Source organism: Panthera pardus, unplaced genomic scaffold (genome assembly GCF_024362965.1).
Source record: "Panthera pardus isolate Hobbes unplaced genomic scaffold, ASM2436296v1 HiC_scaffold_6, whole genome shotgun sequence".
Taxonomy (NCBI): Eukaryota; Metazoa; Chordata; class Mammalia; order Carnivora; family Felidae; genus Panthera; species Panthera pardus.
Genome location: NW_026526991.1, coordinates 135,758,179 through 135,773,761, shown reverse-complemented (window position 1 = coordinate 135,773,761; position 15,583 = coordinate 135,758,179). Strand labels below are relative to the sequence as shown.

Genomic DNA, 15,583 nt, shown 5'->3' with positions numbered 1-15,583 from the left:
AAGGTGGTTTGAGGTAGAAGTTGGTGGTTTCTTATTTGTTAAAAAAAATTTCTTTGACAAAACCCATTTAAAAGGATGAATGAAATCCAAAATTTGCACATGTGTGTGTATACATACAAACACATATGTATACATGCATATATCCATATAAGACTATAAGAAAAAGTAGAGTTCTGAAAGCAAGTATGCTTATTTTTTCTAAAATTTCTATAACATTGCACGTGTAAAGAGCGTCCTAGGTATTATTTCCTGAGGCAGTATGTAGAAAAACAGCATATACATTTTTGAAGCCAAGATTTTTTGAGATCTTAAATTATCCTGATGTTTCCTATATTAGTTACTGACATCTCAGGACATTAACCTGGTCTTAGATTCCTAGTAGATTTTTAGATTGTTAGGTGTGGCGAAAAACTGTATCCATTGGAAAATAAGAGAACATGTCTTGAGGAATCTGCTCATTCGTATTCTGTTAATATTCAAATATCCTGCCACTCTATTCACCCCAGAATTAACAAAGACTCTGAGCAACAGGAGATCCCACCGTCCCAGGCTCTGTGTATAGATCAGGGACGATTGAAGCATGACATGGGACCCTAGGGGGTCATGGACAAAGAATAGACCCTAAGATTCAACCCATGTGTCTGCACTTTCTACTTAGGAACCTCCTGATTCTGGGCTGAGAAGAGCTAACATCCATGAGCCTTCCCAAGATTCAGAGGGCACCTGTGACCCTTACCTGTCACGTGGCCATGTACCACGACGAATGTGAGGATTCCCCACAGCAGCAGGCTTGGCTCCATCTTGAGGGCAGTGAAGAGAAGGTGTTTCTCTGCAGAAGGCCAAGTTTCCAGTCAGCCTCTTATTTGTATCATGCTGGGAGGACGAGGGATGAAAGGATCAATCCACTCAGGGTGTCATCATGCTGTGGTCCCTCTGGTCTCTATGACAGTCCGAAGTTGCTCTCTATAAGTATTAGGCTGCTTTGGTGAGCCAGGAAATTGTGCCTAGCCCTCTCTAGTTTCAAATATAGGAAGTGGTTTTAACCAGGTTTTTTTTCAAGTTCAATTGCTGGGAGGTGTGGGCTGGGGTAGTGAGAAGGATTGGACTTCGTTTATGAATCCTTTCTTCAGCTTCACCCAGAAAAGGAAAGGGAGATTCCCCTGCTGCTGAAAGAGAGTGAGCAAGCACTTCGTGGCAGTGGTCTCATTTAGTGTTTCATAAATTGACATCACCTTGAAATTGAGGTCCTCCCCCAGACTTGTGGCTCCCTGAGGAGTCAACAGGTGCCACTCAGGATAAGGGGAGCCTAGTGGGGTCTTCAGTATTCAGGTAATTAAAAAGGAAGCAGAAGACTGACCCATATTCAAAATTCATGAATTGTCTACCAAGATCTATAATCAGTAGTGTAGTGGCCACAATTGTTTCACCATGATGTCCAGGTTCCTGAATGTGAATTGTGATTTTACAAGATATTTTGCCTCCAGATTTGTCTTTCTCTTAAAGGATCATACTAAAAGTTGGCTTTGATTTTAAACTTTAGATTTTTTTTTTTTGCAAAATTAAATCATTCTTCATTGTTTAATTATCAGAGTTATCTTCTGATTTTCATGAAATGGTTGACTGTGTTTGCTATCTGGAAATTCACATCCATTAGCAATCATCTAATGATCACAGTATAATATGATCTTTTTAAGAAGTTTACTTATTTATTTTGAGAGAAAGAGAGCGTGAATGGAGGAGGGGCAGAGAGAGAGGAAGAGAGAATCCCAAGTAGGCTCCATGCTGTGAGCGCAGAGTGCAACACAGGACTCGAACTCACGAACCGTGAGATCATGACTTGAGCCAAAATCAAGGATTGGACACTCAACCCACTGAGCCACCCAGGCACACTAAAATACAATTTTTAAAATATTTGAAAGCAAGTAAATATATTGACAAAAGGAAGACCATCTTTTCAACCAAAGCAGTTCATGGTTCCAATATGTATTATCTCTACCCCTGACATTCTCTCAGAAAAGCAACTACCTCTGAAAAGAACCTTGGAATTCTGCAAATGAACTAAGAGTAGTTTCCTAACTAAGTACCAGAGTTTGCAGAGAAAACTCATCAACTGATCTCTTTCTGGGAGTGGGATACTTATCAAAGCATGACAAGATTATTTTTTTAAGATTCCAGAGCAGGCTTCACCTCATGGCTAGAAACATTTTCAACTGTGTGGATGAATGCAGCAATTCTGTTATCCCCGGAGTCTGTCCCAGTGACTGAACTGGAGGTTTTTGCTAGCCATAGTTATCATTGTATAGTTTTTAAACAAACTTACAGAAAAAATATAATATGAACATCTCCCTCCAATAAACTAAGAGTAGTTGTCAGTGCGATGTTCTATTGCCCCCAAGTAGTTGAGTGTGTATTTCCTACAAACAAGGAAATTCTCCAACATCACTACAACCATCAATCAGGAAACCATATTGATGCATTACTACCAGGCAATGCTTAGACCCAAGTTTCTCTAGTTGTCTCAGTAATGTCCCTCACATCAAAGGATCCAGTTCAGAATCATCTGTTGCATCTAGTTGCCATGTGTCTTTAGCAGGTCCTTTGTCTTGGCTTTCATGACCTGACGTATTTGAGGATTACAAATGAGTTATTTTGTAGATTATCCCTCAGTTTGGATTTATTTACCATTTCCTCACTATTAGATCAGGTTTTGCATCTTTGGCAAGAATAACACAGAAGTGGTGCTGTGTTCTTACCATCACACCCTTCGATCCCATTACTGATGCCGTTTACTTTGGTCCTTTGATTGAATAAAGTGGTGTTATCTGGGTGCCCCCCATTTTAAAGTCACTGTTTTCCTCTTTGTAATAAATATTGTGTGATATGATATAAATATCCATTATTTATTCACTTACTTAGTTGTACCTATGTGGACTCATGATTTTTCATTTTATTCAGTGGGGTATAATCTATTATTGTCATTTCAATGCTCAAATTGTCTCCTGTTTGTCAATTGGGAGCCCATTCAAGCTGGCTTCTGTGACCTTTTGACGTGTCCCATCATTCCTCAAGTACCTCCTTGCTTTGGGGGCATAAAAAGATCTTCTGGGCTGGTCTTTGACTTTCTCTGTCCCAGCCCTGGAATCTGCCATTTATCCAGAAAGCTCTGGGTCCTTTAGAGGACAATAGTCTTGAGAAGCCAAGATGTGCTCATTGCTATTGGGGTACAGCTACTCCCAGGCTGTCCCAAAAGACTAAGCTAGGGGATATATGCATGTAAAATATCTGCATGTACACACACACACACACACACACACACACACACACACTGGCTCACTCATCTTTACATCTATATGTATTTCTATATCCATCTACACATACTGAAAATCATGAGTTCACACAGATACATCCCAACATCACAATTCCAATCTACTACCATAGGGCTGAAGTCTGATTTTTTTCCTTTCCTATATTTGTAACTCCCTTCCCTGATGGCGGAAATTTGGTTTCCATTATCTCTAGTCTCTTTACTTTTCGATCAGTCCCCCTGTATGTTATCCATCTCTCATCTCTCCCACCATGCCCTGCCCCACATGGATCTCCTCCTTTCCCTGCTCAGGCTCTGAATGCCTCTTCTGATACAACCCCCAAACACTGAAGGAATGACCTCCCCCTGATCAAGCTCTGATGCCCCTTACCAAGCTAGCCCCCCAAGTCCCCATGGATGTCCTTCTAACCCTGTTTGGGTGCTACAGTCCTATGCTGGGCCATTCCTTTTGGGGATGACCTCCTCCCCTTGCTTGAGTTTTGATACCAGCCCCATGTGTGAACCTCCTTTCCATTCCTATTGGGCTCAGATAGCCCTTGTCAGTCTGCCTGTCTTTGTGGACTCCTCTCACTCTGATCAGGTTCTGACTTCCCCCACTGGGCTGCTCCCTGTTGGGGACCCCTGCTGCACTCTGCGTGGACCCTGACTCCTCATACCAGACAGTCTCCGCATAGAGACACCTTCCTCACTACCTTTGGGCCAGGACCCCACCATTCTGCTGGGTCACTGTGTCATCTTCCACTAGAAACCACATTGTCTCCCTTGCTTTGCCCTGCCTGAAAGGTTTAGGAATGAATTGTTCAAAGAAGGAAGGATTAAAGAGGAAGACTAGTGGCTACCATCAAGAGTAAAGTAAGAAAGAAAATAAGGCCAAAATGTGGAAACCAGACAAGCTCAGAGAACGAGCACAGATGTAATGAAGAAGCAAATAAAACCACGATTACCTCCAAGATGTTTAGTGTGTTTCATGTTTTTCTTAAACTCTAGAAGGTCTTGGGAATTAATTTTTTTGATAGAAAGTGACAATTATAGGGGCACCGGGGTGGCTCAGTCAGTTGAGGATCTGACATTGGCTCAGGTCATGATCTCACGGTTCATGAGTTCGAGCCCTGCGTTGGGCTCTGTGCTGACAGCTTGGAGCCTGGAGCCTGCTTCAGATTCTGTGTCTCCCTCTCTCTCTCTGCCCCTCCCCCACTCAGGCTCTGTCTCTTTGTCTCTCTCTCTCTCCCTCTCAAAAATAAAGAAACGTTAAAAAAAAAGATAATGACAATTACCTAAAGTTCACTTCTCCTTCAATTAGATATCAGTTTCTTTTTTCTTTTATGAAGTTAAAGTAAAATTAAACTTAATGGTATTTATTTACAAACTGAGGATCAAAGAAATATTAACCAGCACTCACAAAGTACATTTGGGTTAAAGAGGACAGCAAAAATTAATCTCACAAATTAATTAATTTCTTTATAAAATAATCAAAACTTGAGATATGATTTTTTTTACAGCAGAACCTCCCTCAGCACCTCCTCATAATAATTAGAAGAGCTAAATCTATTATATTTTATTAGTAACAAAGTAATAAAATATTAATAAAACAGATTAATAATCCTTTGCTTTTCATTTTTGTTATAGAAATTATATTATTAAAAGGAAAATAGCAACTTGGGGGATGTTTTAAACCAAAGAACTGTAATTTAAAAAAAATTTTTTTAATGTTTATTTATTTTTGAGAGAGAGACAAGAGTGTGAGCAGGGGAGAAGCAGAGAGGGAGACACACACAGAATCCAAAGCAGGCTCCAGGCTCTGAGCGGTTAGCACAGAGTGCCCCACACGGGCTCGAATTCACAAACTGCGAGATCGTGACCTGAGCCGAAGTCGGATGCTCAACCAACTGAGCCACTCAGGCACCCCAGATAATTGCAATTTTTTAAATGCTTTATTTATTTTTGAGAGAACACAAGTGGGGGAGGGGCACAGAGAAGGGGACAGATGATCTGAAGTGGGCTCTGTGCTGACAGCAGAGAGCCAATGTGGGGCACAAACTCACGAACCCTGAGATCATGACCTGAGCCATAGTTGGATGCTCAACTGACTAAGCCACCCAGGTGCCCCCAAATAATTGTAGTTTTTAGGGGGAGTGTTGGCTTAGATCCTCATGTCAGAGGCCACATTTGACAATCCTTACACCCTGTCTTGCACTGGAATTTTGGGGAAAGAGACAATGATAGAAATTGCACACTCCTCCAAAAAATTATCAGTTTGCCTTTAAAAGCTCACTTCTCCATTTTCAAGAAATTTCAGGTTGAATTTCTTCATTTTCTCTTGGAAACGTTAGGACCTGTTGCTTGTTCAAGTGAGTCCCAGTTGGAGAACCACGCGAAACTCTCTTAGTCACAGAACCGAGTCAACATGATAGTGTGATAGAAAAGTTGGTTGCTCACTCAGTTGAGTGATATCATAAACACATGATGCAATTAAAACCCAATTTACATGACAGACCAGAGACTAATAAATTGACAACCACAACATGACTGTGTGATGGAGACTATCAACAGTTCACCAGAATCATTCTCTGCTTTCTTCTTGGGCAAATGAACAAGATACATCCCCTAGCCTCCCACGGCTAGGTGCGGTTCTACGATGTTCTTGCCAGGAAACGTCAGTAGAAGTTTAGGCACTTAGTGGAATGTTTAGGACTTCCACCTCATTTGTTTTACTGGAAATCCTAGTGTTTCTTCTTTCCTGCAGCCTAGAATGCTGTGACCAGAGTCATCTTGGAAGCTGGGTGTTGAAAATGCCAGCATTGGGCTCTGCCTGAGTTTCTGGATATAGCTGCCTATGACCAGGAATATGTACCTCAAATTGCTATATAAGTGAAATTTTTTTGTACGTTAAGCCACATTATTGTGGGATCTTCTGTTACGACCTCTTAGCTTACCCTGAGTAATATGACTGGTCTCAAGGGACAGAGCAAACACCAAATGTTCCTGTATTAGCGATTTCCCACGGAACCCCAGACTTGCTTAGAAATGGTTCAACAATTTTCAAATCACATAAGAACAACCATAACTCATCATAAATGGGAAAACCCCAGCCATTTATGAGCCACTAAGCAAAAATATTTAGCTTATCTTTCCCAAATATGGGAGCTCTGCCATTTTGCTTTAAACAATCAACCTAGCTAAATGATTCCATTGTCTGACATGTTGTTATTTGAAGTTTCTTCCTAATATTAGGGTTTCACATAAACGTATCTTGACATTTAAAACAAAATGTTGCTGAACATCAAGTAGTGAAGCAACACCTAGGTCTGCTGGTAGAACAGCACAAAAAAATACCTCTAAGTATTTAACTGATTGTGTTTATAAAATATTTAAATTCCTATTAATGAAAAGTTTCCCCCAAAATACCATATCACAAAGCCCCCACAATTTTCCTGACAAAATAAAGAGAGCCGATTCTTGGTACTAAGATGGATTAACAAAAAACAAATAACTTAGTTGACTTTTACAATTTGCATTCAGTGAACTTTTAGTCCTTCCTTGTTTACTGACCACGAGCTTTCTCGTTGATGGCACACTGTGCTGTGCAGAGACGGAAGACCTAGGGAGAGGAGAAGATGGCGGAACCATGTTGTCATGAATTATATACAATCTTACGCTGAGGCTCTATATACCATAGCTGCTGTGCTCAATGAATTTACAATCGAGGCGGAAAGACTCGTGGAAAGACTCATGAGTATCACTTCCTCCAGGAGGTCTTTTTTTTTTTTTTTAATTTTTTAAGGTTTGTCTTCATTTATTTTGAGAGAAAGAGAGCACAAGTGGGGTAGGAGCAGAGAGACAGGGAGAGAGAATTCCAAGCAGGTTCCACACGGACACAGCACAGAGCCTGACGTGGGACCCAAACCCACAAACCGTGAGATCATGACCTGAGCTGAAACCAAGTGCCGGAAGCCCAACCGACTGAGCCACCCAGGCGCCCCCAGGAGGTCTTTTCTAATTCTATCTTCCCACTGTCATAGCACTTGCCATGCTATACCATCATCCACTATTTAAACGCTATTATACCACTATTTGTGAGGACACATATACACAAAAATATAACTAGCACATGATAAAGCAATTACAGACAAAGGCTTTGTGAGCACATGTCAAAGTTTTTTTCAAACCTGTTGCAAGGAGGTGATTTCCAATTAGTCCAGTTCAAAGACCTCTTTTCTAGTAGACTTTTTTTTTTTTTTTTTTTTTTTTTTTGGAAAGAGTAGCTAGATAACATTGATAGATTAGGCTCAAGGGAGGAACATTTGGTTAAAAGTAACCAAGTTCCTCACAGGACAGACGGTCAACTGTGCAAGTTGAATCTCAGTTTATCAGGAAATTGCTCAGTCCTGTTACCAGAAAAGCTTGGTACTTCCCAGAAGAAACTGTTCCTCACATCAGACAGCAAATTTCTGACCCAGACTGCCTTATTTTAGGTTTGAGAGACAATTTTCTAATAGTAAAAAGTGACAAATACAAATGATCATGATTACAAGAACATCAGAAAGTCAGGAAGGAAAAATTTAGTGGGTTGATAGGGTCGAGAAAGGCCTAAGAATTGTACTTGAGACGTAAGTGCTGGCTTGGTAAGTAAATACTGAGTTCTAACAGGGCATGGTCTGCAGTTGACCTGAAATAGAGCCGTGTGGACGGGCAGTGGAAGCTATGGGTAGAAATGTCAGTTGGATTCAGACTGAGGTGGACCGTGATGGACAGAATAGGATGTTTGGACTTTAGCCACTGAAAATGCCTAAGCAGGGGTGGGACAGAATCCAAGTGATGGCTGAGCTGGCGGAGGGGCTGAAGGTGGACAGGAGAGAGTAAAGATGCAGGGGAGATTGGACCCACAGAGATACTAAGATATTCCCCAGGCATGACATAATGAAGACCTGAATGAAGTGATATGAATTGACATGGCAAGGAGGAGTGATGTCAGGATATCTTGCAAAGGAAAAATGCAATCTTATTACCCCGCATCTGAAGGTGAGGGGTAGAGAATGGAAGTTATGAACTTTGGCAGAAGAGAAATTCACTGATGTGAGTCTCATCTTTTCCTTTCCTCGAAGATGCTCGTAAACAAATAGGTCAGCAAGGGGAGATGGACAGAGACAACAGAAGGTTAAATCAGGTGCTGGAGGCTGAGGTTAGGTGGGGGCAGGAAGGTGGCACCATTAATGGACAAGAGTTCATTGTTCTCTTTTGGTTGTGCTCTCATTCTCTCTATACTGGACGGTCCTTGAAGACAGGAGCTCTGTTTGGGGCATTTATTATCCACACTATCCTATACCTTGGTTTCCCAATCTCTTCCCTCACCCCACTAATGAATTGCTGGCCTGCAGCAGAAACTATTTCTAAGAGTCTAGAGAGGGGAGAAGGGAGTAAGGGAGGAGCAGGAGAAAGGAGAAGATGTGGTCAGAAATCTACCACCCTCTTTCACTTCCCCCTCATTTATCGTTATGGATTGTCATTTTGATGGTCGTTTCAACAATGCGCCCAGTCCTAAGTGATACAGATTCTCCTTGGAAAGGAAGATAAGAGAGATGGGTCATGAATGACTGAAAGCAGAAATTAAAAGTAAGGAGAAAGGATGAGATGAGAAAGAAAGAGATGAGAAAGAAGTGATTGCAGTGAGGGATGGTGAGTCCCATTGGTGGTGAAGCGTGATAGCTTGTTGGCTCCTAATCATTGAGGATGGGGTCATCAGTTCTCCAAGGCATAGTTGATAAGGTAGGCATGATATGCACATCAGAGATGCCAAGGGTGAGAAAAATTGCCTTACAGAAAAAAAAAAGAAATGGTTGACCAACAAAGTAGAGATGACAGAAGGTGGCAGAGAAGGGGTTAGGAGAAAGTAAAAAATAAACTTTGGGGAAATAATAGGGGTAGTTGGCATCTGCTGTTTAAAGAGATTATAAAAGTCATTGGCAAATAATAGTTTGCAATTTGCTTTGCAATGCTAGCCCCTTTCCTCAAAGTTTCCACAAATGGGATTGAGTACAAATCCCATTTTGGTGCCCAGATGGCTGGTGGGTTAAGAGTCAGACTCTTGATTTTGGCTCAGGTCATGATCTCATGGTCCATGAGTTGGAGCCCCACATCAGGCTCTGTCCTGACACTGAGGAGCCCGCTTGGGATTCTCTCTCACTCTCTCTCTCTCTCTGCTCCTTTTCCACTCACACTATTCCCTCCCCGCCCCCGCCCTCACAAAATAATAAGTAAACTTAAAAAAAAAATCCATTTCTCACTCATGCCTTTTGGAGTTGAATTCACTTTGAGGGTGTGTTAAAATGCTGAACACAGCTTTCTCTGTGACATAGAGGCAAGAAGGAAGGCTAGAGAACTCAGGAAGCCCACAAGGTCTCCCTCTTCTTTCCTGCTATCTTCTTTGTCATGTCATGTGTACTAATGTCTTCAACAGGGGAGTCCCAAGAAGGGAGAAGGTGAAACCTGGATAAAAGAATTTCACTTCTGTGAAGTCATCCCTCAACAAATGTTGACTGCATCCCTACAATTAAAGCACTGTGCTAGGGTCTGGGACAGATCTAAGAAATTCAGACCGACTGTGAGGATACTCACAGCCCACTCAAAGAGAAAAAGAAATGGGCTGTTGACAAGGGAAATGACTGGTGGGTTCTGCAGGGATCCTTTACACGCACAGACGTGCCCTGCCTTTCCCAGCTGCACCACATGAAAGCAGCCTTGCCCTCTCATCTCACACTCCATTTGCTAGCAGAGTGCTGTGCTGAACTGTGGTTCAGAGTCAGAATCCAAACAGGAGAGGACTCCTGGCATAGAATGACCAGAATGCTGCTGGGAGACTCTTGTTTGCATAGTTGATGTTCTTATTCAGTTCAGTAAGAGGTTGTTTGGTGTCCCAGGCCTTTCTGACCTTTATCTCCTAGATATGGGTCTGAAATCTCCACTGAAGGTCCCACCATTTACTGTTTGTCCTACAGCCCATGTGCTCTTGGAGTGCACCCTCTAGTATAATTCAATTCAAGGAATACAGATTGGGAACCCAGGCACAAGGCATTCAGTCTGAGGTCTGGAAGACTCAAAGACAAAGAAAAATAGGGTTCCTGCTCTCAAAGAGCCCACAGTGTAATTATGGGGATTGGGAGCAGAAAAGCCCCCCAACTAACTGCAGATACATCTGTTAGATTGGCAGGCCCCCAAATAACAAACGCACCAATACAAGAGAAGCTGGGGTGTGGAGGTCTTCAGCACATGCTTGTTAAGTGGGTGGTGGAGGGGTCGTTGGCGTCTGCTGTGAGTGACACCTCTCGTTGTTGAGAGGTATGTCGTACCATCTCAGGTTTTGCCCCAGTTGGTGCTGTACAAACAGACTTATTTCTCTCAAGCTGGCGTTGAGAGAATACTGCTACTAATTCTATGAAATCTACAGGTGCATCCTGTTATTGTGACACAGAGCCGAATGTCTACAGTTTGTAATTTCCACCAGATTTTTCTAGATGGGGCACAGGGCTACTGTGGAATACCTAATCCACTGTGAATCAAGCAAATCCCCTCTTCACATGGCTCGTTTCCAAGGAGCGATTTGGCCGATTGTGAATCGCCCTGCCTGTAGGATGCGGGGAGAGAATATTTGGTTCGTATGAATCAAAATCTAAGCCCTCCATCTCTGACAGTTGAAAATTGACCCTGTCATCATTTTGCAGCTTATGATGACCATTTGTGTTGGATCTCACAGAGATGGTCAGAAAGTTAGATTTCTTTTCTCCCTTTCCATTTGAGAGCAAGATGTGTTCGCTAGATGGGTATCAGCAAAAACCCCCTCGCTGCTTCCATCGTGGGTCTAGTTTAGGGATGCAGAATAATACATCTCATCTTTCACACCAACACTAATTACTAATGGCTGCTTGGAGCAGGTCCTGGGGCTCCATCAGACTCAGGGGGCTGTAGGAATTTATTTGGAGGGGTCACGTCGGCCTCTCCATCTTTCTTCTCCATTGCTTCCAGTTTAATCTTCTTGAAGATTTTCCTTCCCTTATCCCAAACCTAGAGTCTTAGGAATGTCCATAATGTCTTTGAAATTAAGCCCAGATTCATCAGCCTGGCATTCGAGATCCCTCATAATCTGTCCCAGCCTAGCTCTTCAACAGGAATTCTCCACTCTTCTCCTTCATGCTGGTTTTCCTACAGACAAACAATAAAGCAAAACAAAAATCAACTGCTCACTAATCCCCCAACATGACCTCCTCTTTTCCTGGTTCTCTCTGCTAAATGACTAAGTCCAGATCTAATGGACTCTTTAAGGTCCAGCTCAAATGCTACCGCCTAATGGAAATCTCACTTTGTCCCTCTGTCTGGAGATGCTGTCTCTCCTCTGCATCTCAGTGACAACAACAAACACCAGCATTAATTAAGAACACACCACATGGCAAACACTGTGCTAAGCATTTCATATGTTTGACCTCATTGCCTTCTCACAGCAACTGGATGAGGCCAGTGCACCATCACGATTTCCATTTTACACATGAAGACATTGAGTCTCATTGTGGTTGTGAAACTCCCACACTCACAACAATTTATTAGGGTTGATGTCATGTCTAGATACCTCGGTCTATCTACTGCTTAAACAAGGACACTATTCCATTACTCTCGGGGCATTCTCAAATTTATAATTGTGTTACAGGTATCTGGAGATATAACTGATCATTCCAACCAGATTATGTATTTTTAAGGGCACGAAATGCCTCTAAGTCACCTTTTATTTCTAGTGCCTAGTGCAATACCTTGCACACAATAGATACTCAGTGTAAGTATCCGTTGAATGCATGGTTACACGGAGAGACTTTTTTTTATTTTAGTTTTTATTTAAATTTTAGTTAGCTAACATACAGTGCAATATTGGTTCAGTAGTAGAATCCAGTGATTCATCACTTACATATAACACCCAGTGCTCATCACAATAAGTGCCCTCCTTAATACCTATCACCCATCTAGTCCCTCTTCCCCCCACCTCCTTCCATCAACCCTTAGTTTGTTCTCTATCATTAAGAGTCCCTTGTGGTTAGTTTCTCTTTCTCCTCTTTTTTTCTCCCTTCCCATATGTTATCTGCTTTGTTTCTTGAATTCCACATATGAGTGAAATCATATAATAATTTTCTTTCTCTGATTGACTTATTTCACTTAACATAATACATTCTAGCTCCATCCATGCCATTGCAAATGGCAGGATTTCATTCTTTTTGATGGCTGAGTAATACTCCATTGTATATATATATACACCACATATTTAAATTTTTTTTTATTTGAGAGAGAGAGTGCACTAGCTAGGGGAAGATGCAGAGGGAGAGAGAGAGAATCTTAAGCAGGCTCCACACTCAGTGCAAAGCCCAGTGCAGGGCTCAATCCCACAACCCTGGGATCATGACCTGAGCCAAAATCAAGAGTTGGATATTCAACTGATTGAGCCACCCAAGTGCCGCTATACCACATCTTTTTTTATCCATTCATCAGTCTATGGAGATTTGGGCTTGGAGAGCCCTTTTAAAGCTCTGCTTTTGGGAGACAAGATCAATACGGTATTAGCCTAAACCAGTTTTCATTAGGGGTTTTACTTTATGGATTTGGGTTTGAGGAGAAATCATTCAATCGTGTTATCTCTGAGTCCACAATTATGTAATAGGTTACAAAGGGTTTGATTGTACTCACATCTTCAGTTTTAATAAGAAGGATGGTCAACATTCTCAATCATGAGTTCAGAGAATTGGAGGCAATTAGCCAGTTGATGTAAGTTTCCTTATTTAGGAGAAGAGTGTGTGGTTTTTTTTTGGTTTTAGACTTGCCTCTCCTTAAGAGCCGATGGGTCTCCAGGAACTGAGCTGGGCCTGAGGGAGGGTAAGAATGGAGGAGTGTAATATTTTGCTTACTTAAGTTCTGAGAAACTTTGCCTTTCGTGAAAGCTCACAGCTTTCCTTGCAATTCTTTCCAGCAACTTCTAGTTTCAGAGCTTGGGAAAAGGAAATGAAACAAAACAAAAATAAATAAAAATAATAGGCAGAAACAAAACAGGAACCTTTTGGGTCATGGAGCAAGAGGATTATTTCATACTAGGCAAATTTTGTTTTTTACATGAACCTGGAGGATTAAAACAGAACAAAAGAAGAACATCAAAGTGATATTAGCAAGTTGTTAAATGTATAAAATCCAAATATCGGTTCCATCAGTCAAGACAGGATGGGATATTAACAATACCTCGAATTGATGAAATTTATTCTTTCTGAAAAGCTCAGAACTTTTTGTTTGGGTTTCCTTCTTTTTTCCCTCCCCAATCTATTATGAAATATTCTGTTTCTCGTTTGATAAAGGAAGAGATCAAGATCTGTTGAGATTAGGTTGATTTCATCCATGCTGGAGACAAGGACTGAGTTCTAATTTTCTCACTTCTCTGTCTTTTTCTGAAAACAAAACAAAACTAAACAAAACAACTGCATGTCTGTCCTGTTATTACCCATACTTCCCCACATTGGTGACTTGTCTGCCTGTTTTATACAAAGAAGGGAATTCTTTATCTTCTGCTGAGCTCATTTTTGGTGCTCTGTTACCACTACTATTTGTTGAGTACCTACTATGTGCCAGCCACATTGCACTGGCATTATAGTGAGAACAAAACAGACACAATCCTTGCCATTATTGTGGTGCTTGAGTTCTGGTGAGGCACACAGACAATAAGCAAACAAACGTGAGTAGATAGTGTAATGTTCCGTGGTGATAAGTGTTACAAAGAAAAATAATGCATGCAAGTAAAAAGTGCCAGGATGACGGGGGGGGGGGGGGGGGGCGCTGTGGAGAGGATGCTATTTTAGGTGGCGAAGTCAAGAAAAACTGTTCGAGGAGGTCCTGGATAAAGTGAAGGAACAGCCATGTAGCTATTTGGAAGAGCAATGAGCTCGATGTCCTGGGGTCAGCAATCAGGCTGATGCAAGTGAGCAAGCCAGAGGACAGAGGTAAGAGATGCAGGTTGGAAAAGTGGGGAGGGGCTGAATCATGGAAAGATTTGTAGACCATGTCAGGAGTTTGGGATAGTATTCCAAGTAGATGGAAGCCGAGAGGAGTAAAGTCATCAGGTTATTGCAGTTGTCCAAGTGAGATAGACAATGGTGGCTTGGTCTGCCATGCTAACAGTGAAGCTTGTGAGAAGTGTCCATTTGGGGGATCTATTTGCAAAGTAGAGGCCAAGAATTTGCTTGATAGATTGGATGAGGGACGTAAGGAAAATAGAAGAATCAAGTATGACTCAGATCTTTGGCTTCAGTACTCAGGAAAGGTGTGACCATTTCCTGAGAGAGAAGGTGGGTGGAAGGTGGCTCTGGGCTATAAGGGACAGGTGGAACCAAGAGTTCTGTTCTGGCCATGGTCATTGGCATCTAAGTGAATACTGTGGAGGCGGGCGATAAACAACTTTTAAAAGAAAATTTTAACTGTAGTTGACGTACAATATTATATTAGTTTGAGGTGTACAACATAGTGATCTGACAATTTTATACATTACAAAATGCTCACTACTCTAAGTGTAGTCACCATACAGTGTTAGTACAATATTACTGACTGTATTCCCTGTGCTGTAGTTTTCATCCCCGTGACTTATTTATTTGGTAACTGGAAGTTTGTACCTCTTAATCCCCATCACCAATTTCACCTAGCCACTGCCCCACCTTGGTCAACCACCAGTTTGTTCTCTATATTTGTGAGTCTGTTTCTGGGTTTTGTTCCCTAATTGTTTGTTTATTCATTTGTTTTGTTTTTTATATTCTACATATAAGTGATATCATATGGTTCTTGTCTTTCCAGTATGACTTATTTCACTTAATACCCTCTAGGTCCATCTATATTATTGTGAATGGCAAGACATCATTCTTTTTAATGGCTGAGTAATATTCCATTGCATATACATACATATATAGATATACGTATATAGAGAGATACATAGATATGTATATATATATCACATCTTCTTTCTTTCTTTCTTTTTCTTTTTTAATTTTTTAAATTTTTCTATAACTTATTTATTTTTTATAATTTACATCCAAGTTAGTTAACACATAGTACAACAATGATTTCAGGAGTAGATTCCTTAATGCCCCTTACCCATTTAGCCCCTCCCCCCCAAACCCTCCAGCAACCCTCTGTTTGTTCTCTATATTTAAGAGTCTCTTATGTTTTGTCCCCCTCCCTGTTTTTATATTATTTTTGCTT

At 41.3% G+C, this 15,583-nt stretch overlaps 1 protein-coding gene across 1 annotated transcript in view; it reads right to left on the bottom strand.

Moving 5' to 3' along the window:
* The window catches only part of IL2RA (interleukin 2 receptor subunit alpha), a 56,778-nt gene extending 55,667 nt beyond the window's left edge, over positions 1–1,111 (bottom strand). The window contains exon 1 of the mRNA XM_019460877.2: positions 737–1,111. Coding sequence (XP_019316422.2) covers positions 737–800 — 64 coding nt within the window. The 5' untranslated portion in view covers positions 801–1,111. The remainder of the gene's footprint in view (positions 1–736) is intronic.
* Between the last annotated feature and the right edge of the window lie 14,472 nt (positions 1,112–15,583).